Below are 14,712 nucleotides of genomic sequence, written 5' to 3' on the forward strand. Positions count from 1 at the left end.
TTCACTCTGCCTCTCATTTCTTATCATTTTCAGTGTTTTAAAAGGTGAAGTGTTCAAAAGAACAACAGCACCTGATCTCTGCTGAGGTGTTAAAGAGCTCTTATTTTAGGATGTGATGATAACACAGCATACAAACTTACAATTACATGATAATAACACATTTGTAATACACAACATTTGGCTTGTAATTGGTGACATCTGTAACACCACATTTGTGATTGAGACGTTTTGAGGTCAACATGGTGACTGAGGACAACGGGTCCTGCAGAGTCAGTAGTTTCTATTCAGCTGTTTTGTTTTTCATGTCTTCTCCTCCATCATCAGTTATCAGGAGAGCAGACAGTCAAAGTGCAAGAATTCAAAGAAACACAGAGATTCTCCTTACAGAGCAGACACAGCACAGATGTTTCCTTCATCGTCCTTCTCACTCATTTCAGCTTCTTTTCATTTCTGTCACTGACACTGTTAGGTGTGGCTGTGTGCAGGCAGGAATAGGACCCAAGGTGCAGACTCTGGAGACAGAAGTGAACTCAAAAAGGCTTTAATTTAAGACTCAAAATATAACATAACTGAAAAAACTCAAAACAAACTTAAACTAGAGGAATGACAGAACACACAGCTAGGAAAACGGTAGATCACGACACGGACACAGAGAAACACAGGGCTTAAATACACAGAAGGAGCAATCAGGGAATGAGTAACAGGAGGGAAACACAGCTGGGGCAAATCAGGCCTAACGAGACAAGGGGAAGCAAAACCAGACACATTAACATCAGACATGGACTTTCAAAGTAAAACAGGAAACACATAACACAGACAGAACAAAGACACAGACTCGCACGCACTGCAACAGAGGGAACAGAGACGTGGGACCAGGGCAGACACAGACACTGACTGGACACGGGGATATAGCCACTAAGGACACACAGAGACGCGAACTAGACAAGGGGATACAGCTGACAGGGGAGACAGAGCAACTAGAGAAGACAGAGACATAAACCATAAGACAGAACTCAAAGAAACCAAAAACTAGAAAGTATAAATAATATAATAAACTCAAAACCCCTGGGTCAACGACCCAGGCATCCTAACAGACACAAGTAAAGCCGCCCTCTTCCTCTGAGCACCAGCTTTTCTATTATTACAAAGAAAAAGAAACCATTAAAACACCAAACCACAAACACACTGTAGAGCCTTTTTTGTTTTCTTAACACACTTTTACAGAAACTGAAAGCACAAAGCTGCTCCAAAAGCACAGGATTAAGAAAAGAAGAAGATTTCTGTCAGGAAGCATATCTGGAATAATATTCAGGCCCAATCTGACACACAGACCATAATAATAAAATTGGAGAATGATCAGAATCATTTCAGAATTTTCAAAGAAATCAAGATTCAGTTTTGGCAGCAGAGCACAGGGATGCACATGATGAGACTGAAAATCAAGTCTTCTGTATCTTTGTAAGTCCCGTGACTGTCTGGCAGTCGGTGACCTTCACCTCTGATGAAAAACTGAAATTAGATCTTTTCTCAGCTGATTTTAAAAAATAAATGTGAGCAATGATCCAATCAATCATTGTTATTGTTGGCCAATACTGTGAAGACCAAACTAGGATTCACGTAAACACTGAGATTCAAAGTATAATTCAATGATTATTGTCATAAATGACAGATATAGTATTTTTCTATTTTGTATCGTATGTTATTCTGTTTATCTTATTCTATTGTTTCCCCTTGAAGTCACCTCCAGTTTGCGCTGATCCAGGACGTCACAGGTCTTGGATTCAGTTGTGGAGACGATGGTCTGGTAGCGAACACAGATCTTCTCCACGCCCTCCACCTGAGCTCAGTTTGAATCCGTCTCATTTCTGTCACACTGAAATGGAAGAACTGGAAAATAGACTTTTGACACGATTAATAAATAATAAAAGGAGGAAATACATTTATACAAAATCATTACAAATGTCCATTCATCACTGTAGCTTTGCATTGGCTTTAATTCGACCATTTTTATATTATAAATGTCTTATTATAATTATTATTGTGCATTGATGAATATCTGATGGAGTCACTTGTTTCTAATCTGACAATCATCCACCTTCATGCTCTGCAGAGCAGCCAGGCTCTCCAGCGTGGACGCCATGTCGGCCATCTTCTCCAGACGGCGGCAGAAAGAGTCAAACTTCCCGAAGATGTAGTTCTCACTGAAATCACACACACGTGTGTAAAGGTTAGCGTGACGCTGCTGACACGCTCTGACTCAGAGTCAGTTACTGATCACCTGAAGTCAAACTGTCTGTTCTCAGGGTTTTCTCTCAGTTTGTCTCTGACGCTGTGGAAGCTTCGCTGATACGCCGCATTCAGATTACAGCAGTCAGAGATTCTCTGCAGCAGCACCGGCCTGACACACACACACACACATGTTACTGAGTCTATTTGTTAGTCTGAGTCTAAACTCTATGACGATCTGAACAGGAGTTTAAGTCTAATGTAAGTTTCAGGTGTGCTGCGGTACCTGCTGTGCTCCCAGACACGCCTCATGCCCTGCAGCAGGTAGCTCCTGCAGGTGCTGATCATCTGGTTGGTGACCTTGAGCAGCAGTGAGCTCATCCTCTCTGAGGTGTTGTAGTACTGGGACACCACGTGGATCATCTTGATGCCGTTCATCAGACTGGGAATGTGCTCCAGCATCCTGGTCTGTGGAGCCAGGAGAAAAGGAAGACGGAGGATGAGAGACGGTTTGTCCGGTGACTGATACGAGCTTCAGTGTGAGAAACAAAGCTGCTGACACAGCAGGAACAGACAGCAGCCTCATTACTGACATGTAGAGATCAAATAAATGCACATTCAGGCTGAGCTGGAGAATCCTGTATCCACCATATCTGATCCAGTAACAAGAAAACGGTTTGTCATCAGAACACGATGCAAAAGAAGAAATAATAAAAACCATTAAAAAAGAAGCTGGTGGAGGTGAAACACCCGACTCATCAGCACAAACTGACAAATTCACCATCACAGAAAATACAAACTAATAAAAAAGATCAATCAGAGAAATACTGCTGATAAATCAGAGCTGGAACATCTCAGACTGAGCTGTGATCTCTGTCCTATTGAAACCTGTTTGTCTCTTTGATCTTTTTAAACATTTTTAAAAGTCTGAAACTGAGAAAAGAAAAGAAGAAGTCTTTAGTTTTTAAACAGTCACTTTAATTCTTTCTTCTTCTTCTTAAGTTACAGACAGGCCTTTGTCTCAGCTGTGACTTGTGACTACACCCTCTCTGTGAATGATGTGTGACGATGTCTTCACTGTTTTCTGTTCCTCACAATCATGAAGGACTCAAACAGCTGCAGACGGTTTTATACAGAAAGACATGAAGAGTGTTTTTCTCACAGGAGTGGATTTTTCCACAGATCCAAAGAACTTGTTGAGGGTGTAAAGATACTTGACGTTGTCCTTTGCCTCGTTGGCCACCACAGTGATGTCTCTGTCCTGATAAATCAATAAATCGATCAGTGATGATGTCAGCATCGTCGAGACAACAGCTGTGAACTGAAGGCATGCAGGCACCCAGACTGAGCCACCTGCAGGACCCCCAGAGACCTCTTCACCTGAGAGCCCTTCACTTCCTCCAGCAGACTGACACACACACACACACACACACACACACACACACACACACACACACACACACACACACACACACAGCTGTTCAAAGGCTGTTTGCTTGTATTCGTGGCAGTGTTGATGTCGTACTTGCACATAAACTCTATATTGGACTCTGATGTGTCGCTCCATACCTGCCACCTACTGGTCAGCCAGTGTAAGTGCGCAAAACATTTCTTCAAACCAAGATGGAAAAATACATGTTTAAGAAAATGAAGTTCAAAAATCTTTTTTCATCCCTAAAGATGAATAAAAATACTAAAGAAAGAATCCTGATTGATGTCGTCATAATTCATGCATGAAAGGGTTAAAAACTATTATACAAACAAACACATGAATATTTTGGAACATTTCAACTTTAAAGAGCAGAAAGAGAAATAACAGAAAGTTATATTGTGTAAAAGTGGTTTTGTCTTGAAGTCTCAGAGTGGAGACTAAACTGTTCCAGGTCTGAGGAGCTTCTGTCCACAGACGTCAGATCATGTTTGATAAACTGAGTTTAAAGTGAAACCTGTAAATGCTGACGCTACAGGAGATCCAGCTGAGAGGACACGTCTACCTGTTGAAGGTCACCGTGTGGCTCTTCCAGTGCTCCAGCTCGACCGACGGCCCGATGTCGTCGGCCTCTTTTCTCATCTGCTTGCTCTCCGTCAGTACCTGCTTGATTTGATTGGTCCACAGGGTCAACACCTCCTCCAGACACTCCACCAGCTCACTGTTATTAGCTGAGAGTGAAACACACGAGTTCCTCCAAACACACGTGAACACGGACTCATTATTTCAAAGAAGCCATCGTCTCAGGTCAGATTCTTCCTTCAGCTTCCACAGATAAACTGGTTTGATTTACCTGAGAGTTGATTTTTAAACCTTTAAACGATGTTTCCTGTATTTCCAACAGTCTTATTGTTTGTGTGAGATGTGAACAGCTTGAGCTTCATACCTGCTGCTCTGTAGTCTGCAGGGCTGCTCAGCTGGCTGATGGCGTCAGGAAGCTCCACGTGCTGCAGCTGTAACTTTCTCTCCATGTTCAGTCGGGCTGAGCTCAGATTACTGACAAACTGATCCACCGAGGACAGAAAGGACTGGACGTGTGGACACGAGGCGCCATCCTGCACAGAGCCCCACGACTGGGCACAGGGTCAAAAGTCAGCAATAACAACAAAGGTTAATGTCTGTGAAGGTTCTCAGTTATCCAGGTCATCGTAGTCAAAGGAGCTTGCAAAGAAAAGCGTCTGGACTTCTTTAAGTTGCTTGAAGACGTTTCACCTCTCATCCGAGAAGCTTCTTCAGTTCTAAGGTCAAATGGTGGAGAGTCCCAGATATAAACCTAGTGGGAGTAACCCCCCACAGAGGGACAAAAGGACCCCCTGATGATCCTCTAATCGCCTGAGCCAAGGTGTGAAACTGGGTGTGGGTCCCAATCAGCCAGAGTTTCGGGTGTGTTCATTGTGAAACCTGGCCCCACCTTATCATGCGAATTCCTGAGGTCAGATGGCCCAGGATGTGAGTGGGCGTTAAGGCGTCTGGGAAGGGATCTCAAAACTGGATTATAGATGGCAGAGAGTTGGTGTCGTAAACCCCCGCCTCTGTTCAAAGATGGTCGCTCACAGTGGACATAGATGCTTCTTTCACTCCTCTTTCAAACCATCTGTCCTCTCTGTCCAAAATGTGAACATTGGCATCCTCGAAAGAGTGTCCTTTATCCTTAAGATGCAGATGGACTGCTGAGTCTTGTCCTGTGGAGGTGGCTCTTCTGTGTTGTGCCATGCGCTTGTGAAGTGGCTGTTTGGTCTCTCCAATGTAGAGGTCTGAGCATTCCTCGCTGCACTGTACAGACATACGCTGCACCTTCACAGACATATTGCCGTACATTTTGGGAGGAACACCCTTCAACTGGTGCGGGAGTATGAAAGGGAATCAAGGAAACTAGCGGATTATAGGAACCATCTCCGTTTCAACCTAAGATGTAGACAAAGCAGAGTTGTTCCTAAGAGCCTGCGCCTTGGATCCACTGTCAGGGGATACAGAGCAGACTTGATTCTACAGAGAGCACAAAATCACCTTTTAAGTGAAAGGATAAGACAGGTCCATTTCACCATAGATGCCCTCCAGATCAAGATCAGCCAGACCCTGCAGGAACTGGAAATCCTTCTACCCTCTCCAATCTCTAAGAGGTTTACAAGTTTGTGGACAAGGCTCAGCGGGCCCAACACTCTAAAGGAAAAGAAAGACAACGCAGGAAATTTCACACCTTGCTTTCAAAAACACACACTCCTCATCCTGAACCTACACAACCCAGAGAAGAAAACAGACCTGAAGTCAGTCAGGAGAAATGGGTTAAGAACTTTTCAGACAGGATTCTCACTGAACCTGAAAAGAGAGTATTAGCCAAAGGACTCAATTTTGCCATTTCTCCACAACAGTTGCCCATAGTGGACCTCATCACAGCCACAGAATCTGCCATACGGATTAATAAATTATCACAGACAGAAGCAGAGCAAATCAGGATGAAAGTCTCAGCCCCGCTCTCCAGTGCCAAAGTCCCTCCATCCAACCTCACAATACAGGAAAAGAAGGCCGTCGCTTCCCTGAGCAAAGACCACAACATCACTGTTTTACCAGCTGATAAGGGAAGATGCACCGTGGTCCTAAACACTACAGATTACCATACAAAGATCACTACTCTCCTCAGTGACAACAATACCTACGAAGCCCTAAAGCGAGACCCCACAAGCAGCTACAAAAAGAAAGTTATAGCTTGCCTTCAAGACTTTGAAAAGGACAAAATTATTGACCGCCTTACATATCACCGCCTTTACCCAGGGGATGCCATACCCTGCATCATTCCTAAAATCCACAAGAAAGCTGTCCCACTCAGACCCATAGTCAGTAGCATAAACTCAGCCACTTATAACATTGCTAAACACCTTGCTACCATCCTTGCTCCTCTCGTGGGGAACACCCCACACCACATCAAGAACTCCACCGACTTCACCGACAAGGTCCAGAAACTTACCCTGGATCCAGATGAAACCATGGTGTCCTTTGATGTAGTCTCTCTCTTCACTTGCATACCCACCACGGAGGCCGTGGAGACTGTCAGAAAACGACTACAAGAAGACAGCTCCTTGGAGGACAGGACCAACTTCACACCCGATCAGATCTGCACACTGTTAGACCTCTGCCTCACCACTACATATTTCAAGTACAACGAAGGCTTTTACAGACAAAAACATGGCTGTGCCATGGGCTCCCCCGTGTCACCTATTGTAGCCAACCTTTACATGGAGGAAGTGGAAAGGAAGGCTCTTGGCTCTTTCAAAGGAAGAGTACCCAGCCACTGGTACAGATATGTGGACGACACCTGGGTCAAAATCAAGACACAAGAAGTGGAATCCTTCACTGCGCACATCAACGCTGTGGATAAAAACATCAGGTTCACCAGGGAAGACACAAAGGACGACTGTTTGCCTTTCCTGGACTGCGCTGTGCACATTGAAGAGAACGGCAAACTCAACATCGACGTTTACCGGAAGCCCACACACACGGACCAGTACCTCCTCTTTGACTCCCATCACCCTTTGGAACACAAACTTGGAGTAATTAGGACCCTACACCACCGGGCAGAACATGTTCCCTCTAAGCCTGAAGGAAAAAAGAAGGAACACACACATGTAAAGGAAGCACTCTAAACGTGCGGCTATCCTAAATGGGCGTTCTTAAAGTCAGCAAAGAGGCACAGAAAAGAAGACCAGACACCAGCGAGGGAGGATAAGAAGGACAGACGCAACAACATTGTCATCCCCTATGTAGCCGGTGTATCAGAAAAACTCAGGAGAGTTTTCTCCAAGCATGACATCCCGGTGCATTTCAGACCCAGCAACACGCTCAGACAAAAACTGGTTCACCCGAAAGACAAAACGCCAAAACATAAACTTAACAATGTGGTGTATGCTGTACAGTGCAGCGAGGAATGCTCAGACCTCTACATTGGAGAGACCAAACAGCCACTTCACAAGCGCATGGCACAACACAGAAGAGCCACCTCCACAGGACAAGACTCAGCAGTCCATCTGCATCTTAAGGATAAAGGACACTCTTTCGAGGATGCCAATGTTCACATTTTGGACAGAGAGGACAGATGGTTTGAAAGAGGAGTGAAAGAAGCCATCTATGTCCACTGTGAGCGACCATCTTTGAACAGAGGCGGGGGTTTACGACACCAACTCTCTGCCATCTATAATCCAGTTTTGAGATCCCTTCCCAGACGCCTTAACGCCCACTCACATCCTGGGCCATCTGACCTCAGGAATTCGCATGATAAGGTGGGGCCAGGTTTCACAATGAACACACCCGAAACTCTGGCTGATTGGGACCCACACCCAGTTTCACACCTTGGCTCAGGCGATTAGAGGATCATCAGGGGGTCCTTTTGTCCCTCTGTGGGGGGTCACTCCCACTAGGTTTATATCTGGGACTCTCCACCATTTGACCTTAGAACTGAAGAAGCTTCTCGGATGAGAGGTGAAACGTCTTCAAGCAACTTAAAGAAGTCCAGACGCTTTTCTTTGCAAGCTCCTTTAACAAAGGTTAATGTGTTTCCTGTTTCACTTTTTACCTTATTCAGGCCAAAAGCATCAGGAGGAGCACTGCACACAAATCAGACTTTTCATAGATCATTATGTAACAGCTGCTCTACAGTCAAACCCCACAAAGAGAAACCAGCAGGTACAGATAAGCCCAAGGTGTGGCCTCCAGTAACACTGTGAGGAACCTTGGAGTCATGTTTGACCAGGACATGTCCTTCAATGCACATATTAAACAAATATGTAAGACTGCGTTCTTCCATTTGTGCAACATCTCTAAAGTTAGAAATATCCTGTCTCAGAGCGACGCTGAAAAACTAGTTCATGCATTTACAGTGGGGCAAAAAAGTATTTAGTCAGCCACCGATTGTGCAAGTTCCCCCACCTAAAATGATGACAGAGGTCAGTAATTTGCACCAGAGGTACACTTCAACTGTGAGAGACAGAATGTGAAAAAAAAATCCATGAATCCACATGGTAGGATTTGTAAAGAATTTATTCGTAAATCAGGGTGGAAAATAAGTATTTGGTCAATAACAAAAATACAACTCAATACTTTGTAACATAACCTTTGTTGGCAATAACAGAGGTCAAACGTTTACTATAGGTCTTTACCAGGTTTGCACACACAGTAGCTGGTATTTTGGCCCATTCCTCCATGCAGATCTTCTCGAGAGCAGTGATGTTTTGGGGCTGTCGCCGAGCAACACGGACTTTCAACTCCCGCCACAGATTTTCTATGGGGTTGAGGTCTGGAGACTGGCTAGGCCACTCCAGGACTTTCAAATGCTTCTTACGGAGCCACTCCTTTGTTGCCCGGGCGGTGTGTTTTGGATCATTGTCATGTTGGAAGACCCAGCCTCGTTTCATCTTCAAAGTACTCACTGATGGAAGGAGGTTTTGGCTCAAAATCTCACGATACATGGCCCCATTCATTCTGTCCTTAACACGGATCAGTCGTCCTGTCCCCTTGGCAGAAAAACAGCCCCATAGCATGATGTTTCCACCCCCATGCTTCACAGTAGGTATGGTGTTCTTGGGATGCAACTCAGTATTCTTCTTCCTCCAAACACGACGAGTTGAGTTTATACCAAAAAGTTCTACTTTGGTTTCATCTGACCACATGACATTCTCCCAATCCTCTGCTGTATCATCCATGTGCTCTCTGGCAAACTTCAGACGGGCCTGGACATGCACTGGCTTCAGCAGCGGAACACGTCTGGCACTGCGGGATTTGATTCCCTGCCGTTGTAGTGTGTTACTGATGGTGACCTTTGTTACTTTGGTCCCAGCTCTCTGCAGGTCATTCACCAGGTCCCCCCGTGTGGTTCTGGGATCTTTGCTCACCGTTCTCATGATCATTTTGACCCCACGGGATGAGATCTTGCGTGGAGCCCCAGATCGAGGGAGATTATCAGTGGTCTTGTATGTCTTCCATTTTCTGATGATTGCTCCCACAGTTGATTTTTTCACACCAAGCTGCTTGCCTATTGTAGATTCACTCTTCCCAGTCTGGTGCAGGTCTACAATACTTTTCCTGGTGTCCTTCGAAAGCTCTTTGGTCTTGGCCATGGCGGAGTTTGGAGTCTGACTGTTTGAGGCTGTGGACAGGTGTCTTTTATACAGATGATGAGTTCAAACAAGTGCCATTCATACAGGTAACGAGTGGGGGACAGAAAAGCTTCTTACAGAAGACGTTACAGGTCTGTGAGAGCCAGAGATTTTCCTTGTTTGAGGTGACCAAATACTTATTTTCCACCCTAATTTACGAATAAATTCTTTACAAATCCTACCATGTGGATTCATGGATTTTTTTTTCACATTCTGTCTCTCACAGTTGAAGTGTACCTCTGGTGCAAATTACTGACCTCTGTCATCATTTTAAGTGGGGGAACTTGCACAATCGGTGGCTGACTAAATACTTTTTTGCCCCACTGTATTACTTCCAGGCTGGACGACTGTAATTCATTATTATCAGGAAGTCCTAAAAACTCCCTGAAAAGCCTTCAGTTAATCCAAAATGCTGCAGCAAGAGTCCCGACAGGGACTAGAAACAGCAGATTTCTCCTACACTGGCTTCTCTTCACAGGATTTACCCCTCATGGCTGCCCCTCCCTGCCCCTTTCTTTGCTTTCAGTCTCTTCCTGTTTAAAGAGAGTTTTTCCTTCCCACCATCAACAAAGTCTTCATATATGGCATCATGTGATCACTGGAAGCTTAAAACATCTCCCTTTTTGTGCTCAGTGAAAGCCTGAATCGATGGAGGTGTTTTACCTGCTGCGACCTGAGAGCAGGTAACATGATGTGAGTCAGCAGAGTTTCCAGACTGTTCAGGACGCCGCCGCCACCGCTGCAGTCCAACACGCCAAAGTTCACTTCCTGGAAACATCAGGTTGCTCGAGAAGATCAGAATGATTGGCTGCATCCATGTCACAATCAACCAATGAGGTCTGTGCAGTTTGTTAAATTTGCAGGTGAGTAGGTGACCCAGACCAGTTACTGACCTGCTGCATGTTAGCGGTGGTTATGGCCTTCTCAGCGGTTCTCAGGAAGAACAGACATTTCCCCAGTAAAGGCTGGAAATACAGAACGTGATGGAGTTCAGGTTCCTTTAACGTGACGCAGACAGAGCACTTCCTCTGCACTCTGTCACCAAAGTTCACCATGCAAAGGAAAACCTTTCATGGGCTTTAAAGACGGGGTGGTTGGAGAGCTCTGCAGGCTGCTCATTACCACACTCTAAAAATGTTTTGTTGGCTCAACTTTAAAAAATTGAGGTAACAATTTCCACTCAACTTTTTAAGTTACAAATTTTGCATATTATTAAGTAAATCCAGCAAGTAATTTTTAGGTTTGGCTAACTCAACTAGTTCAACAAACCAACATGATTTACTTTGACCTGTAAAAGCATAATTAAGTTTAAGCAACCTAATATTAATTTAAAATTTCTGGTAATATTGAGTTGACAAATTACATTAGTTGAGTTAATCTAACTTACTTTTTTACATATATCCTACTCACAATTATCCATGCAAACATAGCCATTTAAATTATTCCAACTGATGAAACAGTTTATTGCATAACATTTTCGAAGTAATACACTTCTGTGTCATACAACATAAATCAAACATTACAGCAGCCCTTTAATTATAAATGATTATAAATGGACCACGTTTGACCCTGACTGGAGGCATCGATTCTGAGTGCGACTGCCTAAACTGAGCTACTGTCCCCCATCCACTGAGACGTTCTCCTGTGATGTGTCATGGGGGGAAGTGTTCCTCACGGTTGGACTCGTGAGAAGTTCAGTCAGTTTATTCAAACTTTAAAACATTTTCAGTCTTTTCAGCAGACACAAATGTGAACACAGCACTTTTTGATTGAGTATAAAAGGATGAAAGAGTCAGTGATTAGTAACATTGTTGCTGACTGATGCTGTTGTAGAGCTGTCTTTGGATCCTCACGTTCCTGGAAGCCTTCCCTGGATTGCTCAGATATCATTAACTTGTTTGTGTTCAGTAGAATCAGGTGTTGTGGATGCAGGTCGTAGCTGTGTGAGGCCTGTACAGTCAGCGCTGTGTGAGCGCTGTGTAACGTTAGCTTAGACTTATTTCTGTTGTTATCATCCTTCAGGTTAATGTTGTTTTCATTATGCATCACAGGAAGTGTGGGTGGCTGTTAGCCTCACAGCTCCTTTTTGATGTTTCTGCTCTTTGTGGCTTTGTGTTACTTTGTGTCGTGTCTGAAACAAAGTGAGTCCATGTTACTAACTGTAGTCGGCTCTCTGTCTCATGCACAGCTGACTGTTGTCTGAATGAAAGTATTTTTATACTTTGTGTAATCTGTTGGGTCTTTGATCCCTTTTTAAACAGCATATGAGCCATATGTATGTGGGTATATGAAAGGTTGTTTGTAATACATAAAATTGTTGCTTATTCTAGAGCTGTTGCTGTGCCTGATTGGTCTACTCGCTCTAAACTGAAGGTTGACTTGATTATTTTGGTTTTTTACATGTTGTTAATAAACCAACTTCTTTATGATTTGAACGGCGTCTCTGACGTGTCACAGGCCTGTCAGCTTTCTTGGTGATTGGTATAGTTTTGAGCTTCATGCTCTGGCTGTTGTTGGGTTTTCCTCTTTTATATTAAAGCTTTTGTCCTACATTTGGCTCTAAAGTCTAATTCTAATCCCAGCACTGTGTCTGGGTGTGTGATGGTTGTTTTCCTGCTCTTTCTCATGAAACAGTCACAACATTCTCAGTCCAACTTTCACTCTTTGCTGCAGCTGCAGTGAACATGGTGCTGTTTGCCTTTAAGAAAGTTGTGCACAAAGGCTTTTTCTCTACCAGACAGCTGTGTGGCTAAAAGTCAGATCACCTCCTCCCATTATTTTTTACCACCTCAGTCACACTGGACTGAAACAAGAGTGAAACTAGGAAGAATCAGAGTTTGTCCAGTGACTGCACTGATTTTCTTCATATTCACAAACTGATTCTAAGTAGTTGCATCAGCCAGCTAATCACCCGGACACTGAGCGTCCAACACGCTCCCTGAAGGAAACGATTACATCCTCCAAACAATCACAATCTGTCTCTGAATGACTGGAATTATTCTCTGATTTGTGAATAACTGGAATTTATCAATGCAGACACGTTGCCAACATGATGAAGTCAGTCTGAGTCGCATCTCTTTGGCTAACTTAACTCAAGCCTTTCCATGAGAGACCCGATCAGGAGCGACTGTCCTGGACACTCCCAGCATCACAGGGACTCACAAACCCGTCTACCACAGTGAGAAGACTGATCGTTACAGGCCCACATGTAGCTTTAGATCACACGTGTGCACTTCCTGTGGTCACTGCTGTAACTCTAGACTCACCGAGGGGCCAGTGGTTGGTGAGGCAGCAGCAGCTGAAGTCATGTGACTAATGCTCTCAGGTTCTGTCCTCCTATTTGCCGGTGTCCTTCACGTGTCACACCTGGTCCAGAAAGAGTGAGAATGTTCAGAGCTTTAATGGAAAAGAATATTATTACATATAAAAGGCCTCTAACAAGTATTGTAGTGTTAATCAGGATGAAGTCCATCATGAACACTTCAGAGTGGTTCAGGCAGTCGGTGTTTCATCCACAGAACAGAGCCTCCAGTCTGCATATCAAAGGATCCTGAGGAATGACAGTGAACCCCGAGTTCCCCTCATTACATTCATGTGTGTGACTGTGAGGAAAAGGTGATTGTATGAACGTGTGTGAGCGAGTGAATGAGGCTTGTATCAGAGTGGAGATAATGTCAGCGGCACAAGCTGGACGCTGCCAGGTGTCACATGTGAATCTGTGCATCAGTGTCTGCACCTTTGTGGAGGTGAAGCTCAGGAGGTTTGGATTTGTTCAAAGCTCTGTCTGCTCCATCTTTCTTTCCCTCAGGCCTCTCCAGATCAGGAAGGAGGTCCTGTTCTCCTTCTCCCTCCTGGACTTCTGGATCCAGGGAAGGATCAAAGTCTCTCAGCCCAGCATCAGAGCTTCTGGCTGGGGGAGGACTGGAAGCTTCAGCTGGAGGCTGAGAGCCTGGATCTGCCATCTGAGTCACAATTCAAATATTCTCAGTAATCTCATTTTTAAAATATGCAGCTCATTCATTTTGACTGAATGTGGGACAGGGGCACATCTGTACTGCTTCTGCTGGACGTCTAACAGCACTTTGTAAATGTTGGACTGTTTGATCTTTCAGCTGCTTCATGAAGCTGCAGATCTTTTCATTGGGTAACAGTTCTGACTGCAGCATGCACTGCTCTTAAACCTGCAGCTATAGTTGTGCATTAATAACCTTCACAGATGTCCAGGTTACCCCTGCTGTGTGCTCTGATGCACATGTGCTGAACTCCTTTATTCACACAGCCACAGTTTCTCACCTGCTACCAATGAAAGCTGTTCGTTTTTAAATAAGAGATTTTACAAAAAGCTTTTTCTCTTTTTTAATGTTTAATATAAACATTTCATTTCAATAATTTCCTTTTTTCTTACATTTGACTGATGGTATCATCTTTCTGTGAAACTGTGCTGCCATCATCTATCATCAGACCACAGATAAAATGAAGATAAATGTGGTGTTAATAAAGCTCCCAAATAAAAACAAGACTCAGTAATAATAATGAGACGATGTCAGATCAGAAACCAGCAGGGTTATAATACCTGTGCTGACTCACCTGTGTGCGTCTGTCTGAGGACGAGTCTCTGATACTCTGGGACCAACCAGTGAAGTCAGACTAACAGTGGAAACAGGAAGTGAATGAAAGTTTGACTGTCTCCATGGTAACCCAGGCCGGGGGATTGTGTGTGTTTCTTAGTGACTCTGTAACCAAACACACAACAAAGCTGCCTCCTCTGTGGGTGTTAATTCATTTATAGTTCTTGATCTCTGAATTCAAACTCCAGCATAAGAAAGCAAGCAGCAAAACTTTATTTAAACAGGC

The 14,712-nt window shown here is 44.1% G+C and overlaps 2 protein-coding genes across 2 annotated transcripts in view; one reads left to right on the forward strand and one right to left on the reverse strand.

The window, feature by feature from the left end:
- Positions 1-14,712, forward strand: part of LOC309717043 (sialic acid-binding Ig-like lectin 14) — a 287,651-nt gene that overhangs the window by 263,584 nt on the left and 9,355 nt on the right. The gene's annotated exons all lie outside the window — the stretch shown is intronic.
- Positions 59-2,664, reverse strand: LOC309718038 (dynein axonemal heavy chain 5-like; the record flags this gene model as incomplete). The annotated part of the gene is made up of 5 exons (XM_082552983.1): positions 59-512; positions 1,742-1,887; positions 2,096-2,201; positions 2,279-2,398; positions 2,513-2,664. 5 exons carry the CDS (start codon positions 2,662-2,664, stop codon positions 434-436), a joined length of 603 nt encoding a protein of 200 aa, XP_082409109.1. The 3' UTR covers positions 59-433.

This window comes from Aulonocara stuartgranti (assembly GCF_965226115.1).
Source record: "Aulonocara stuartgranti genome assembly, chromosome: 11".
In the NCBI taxonomy this organism is placed as follows: domain Eukaryota; kingdom Metazoa; phylum Chordata; class Actinopteri; order Cichliformes; family Cichlidae; genus Aulonocara; species Aulonocara stuartgranti.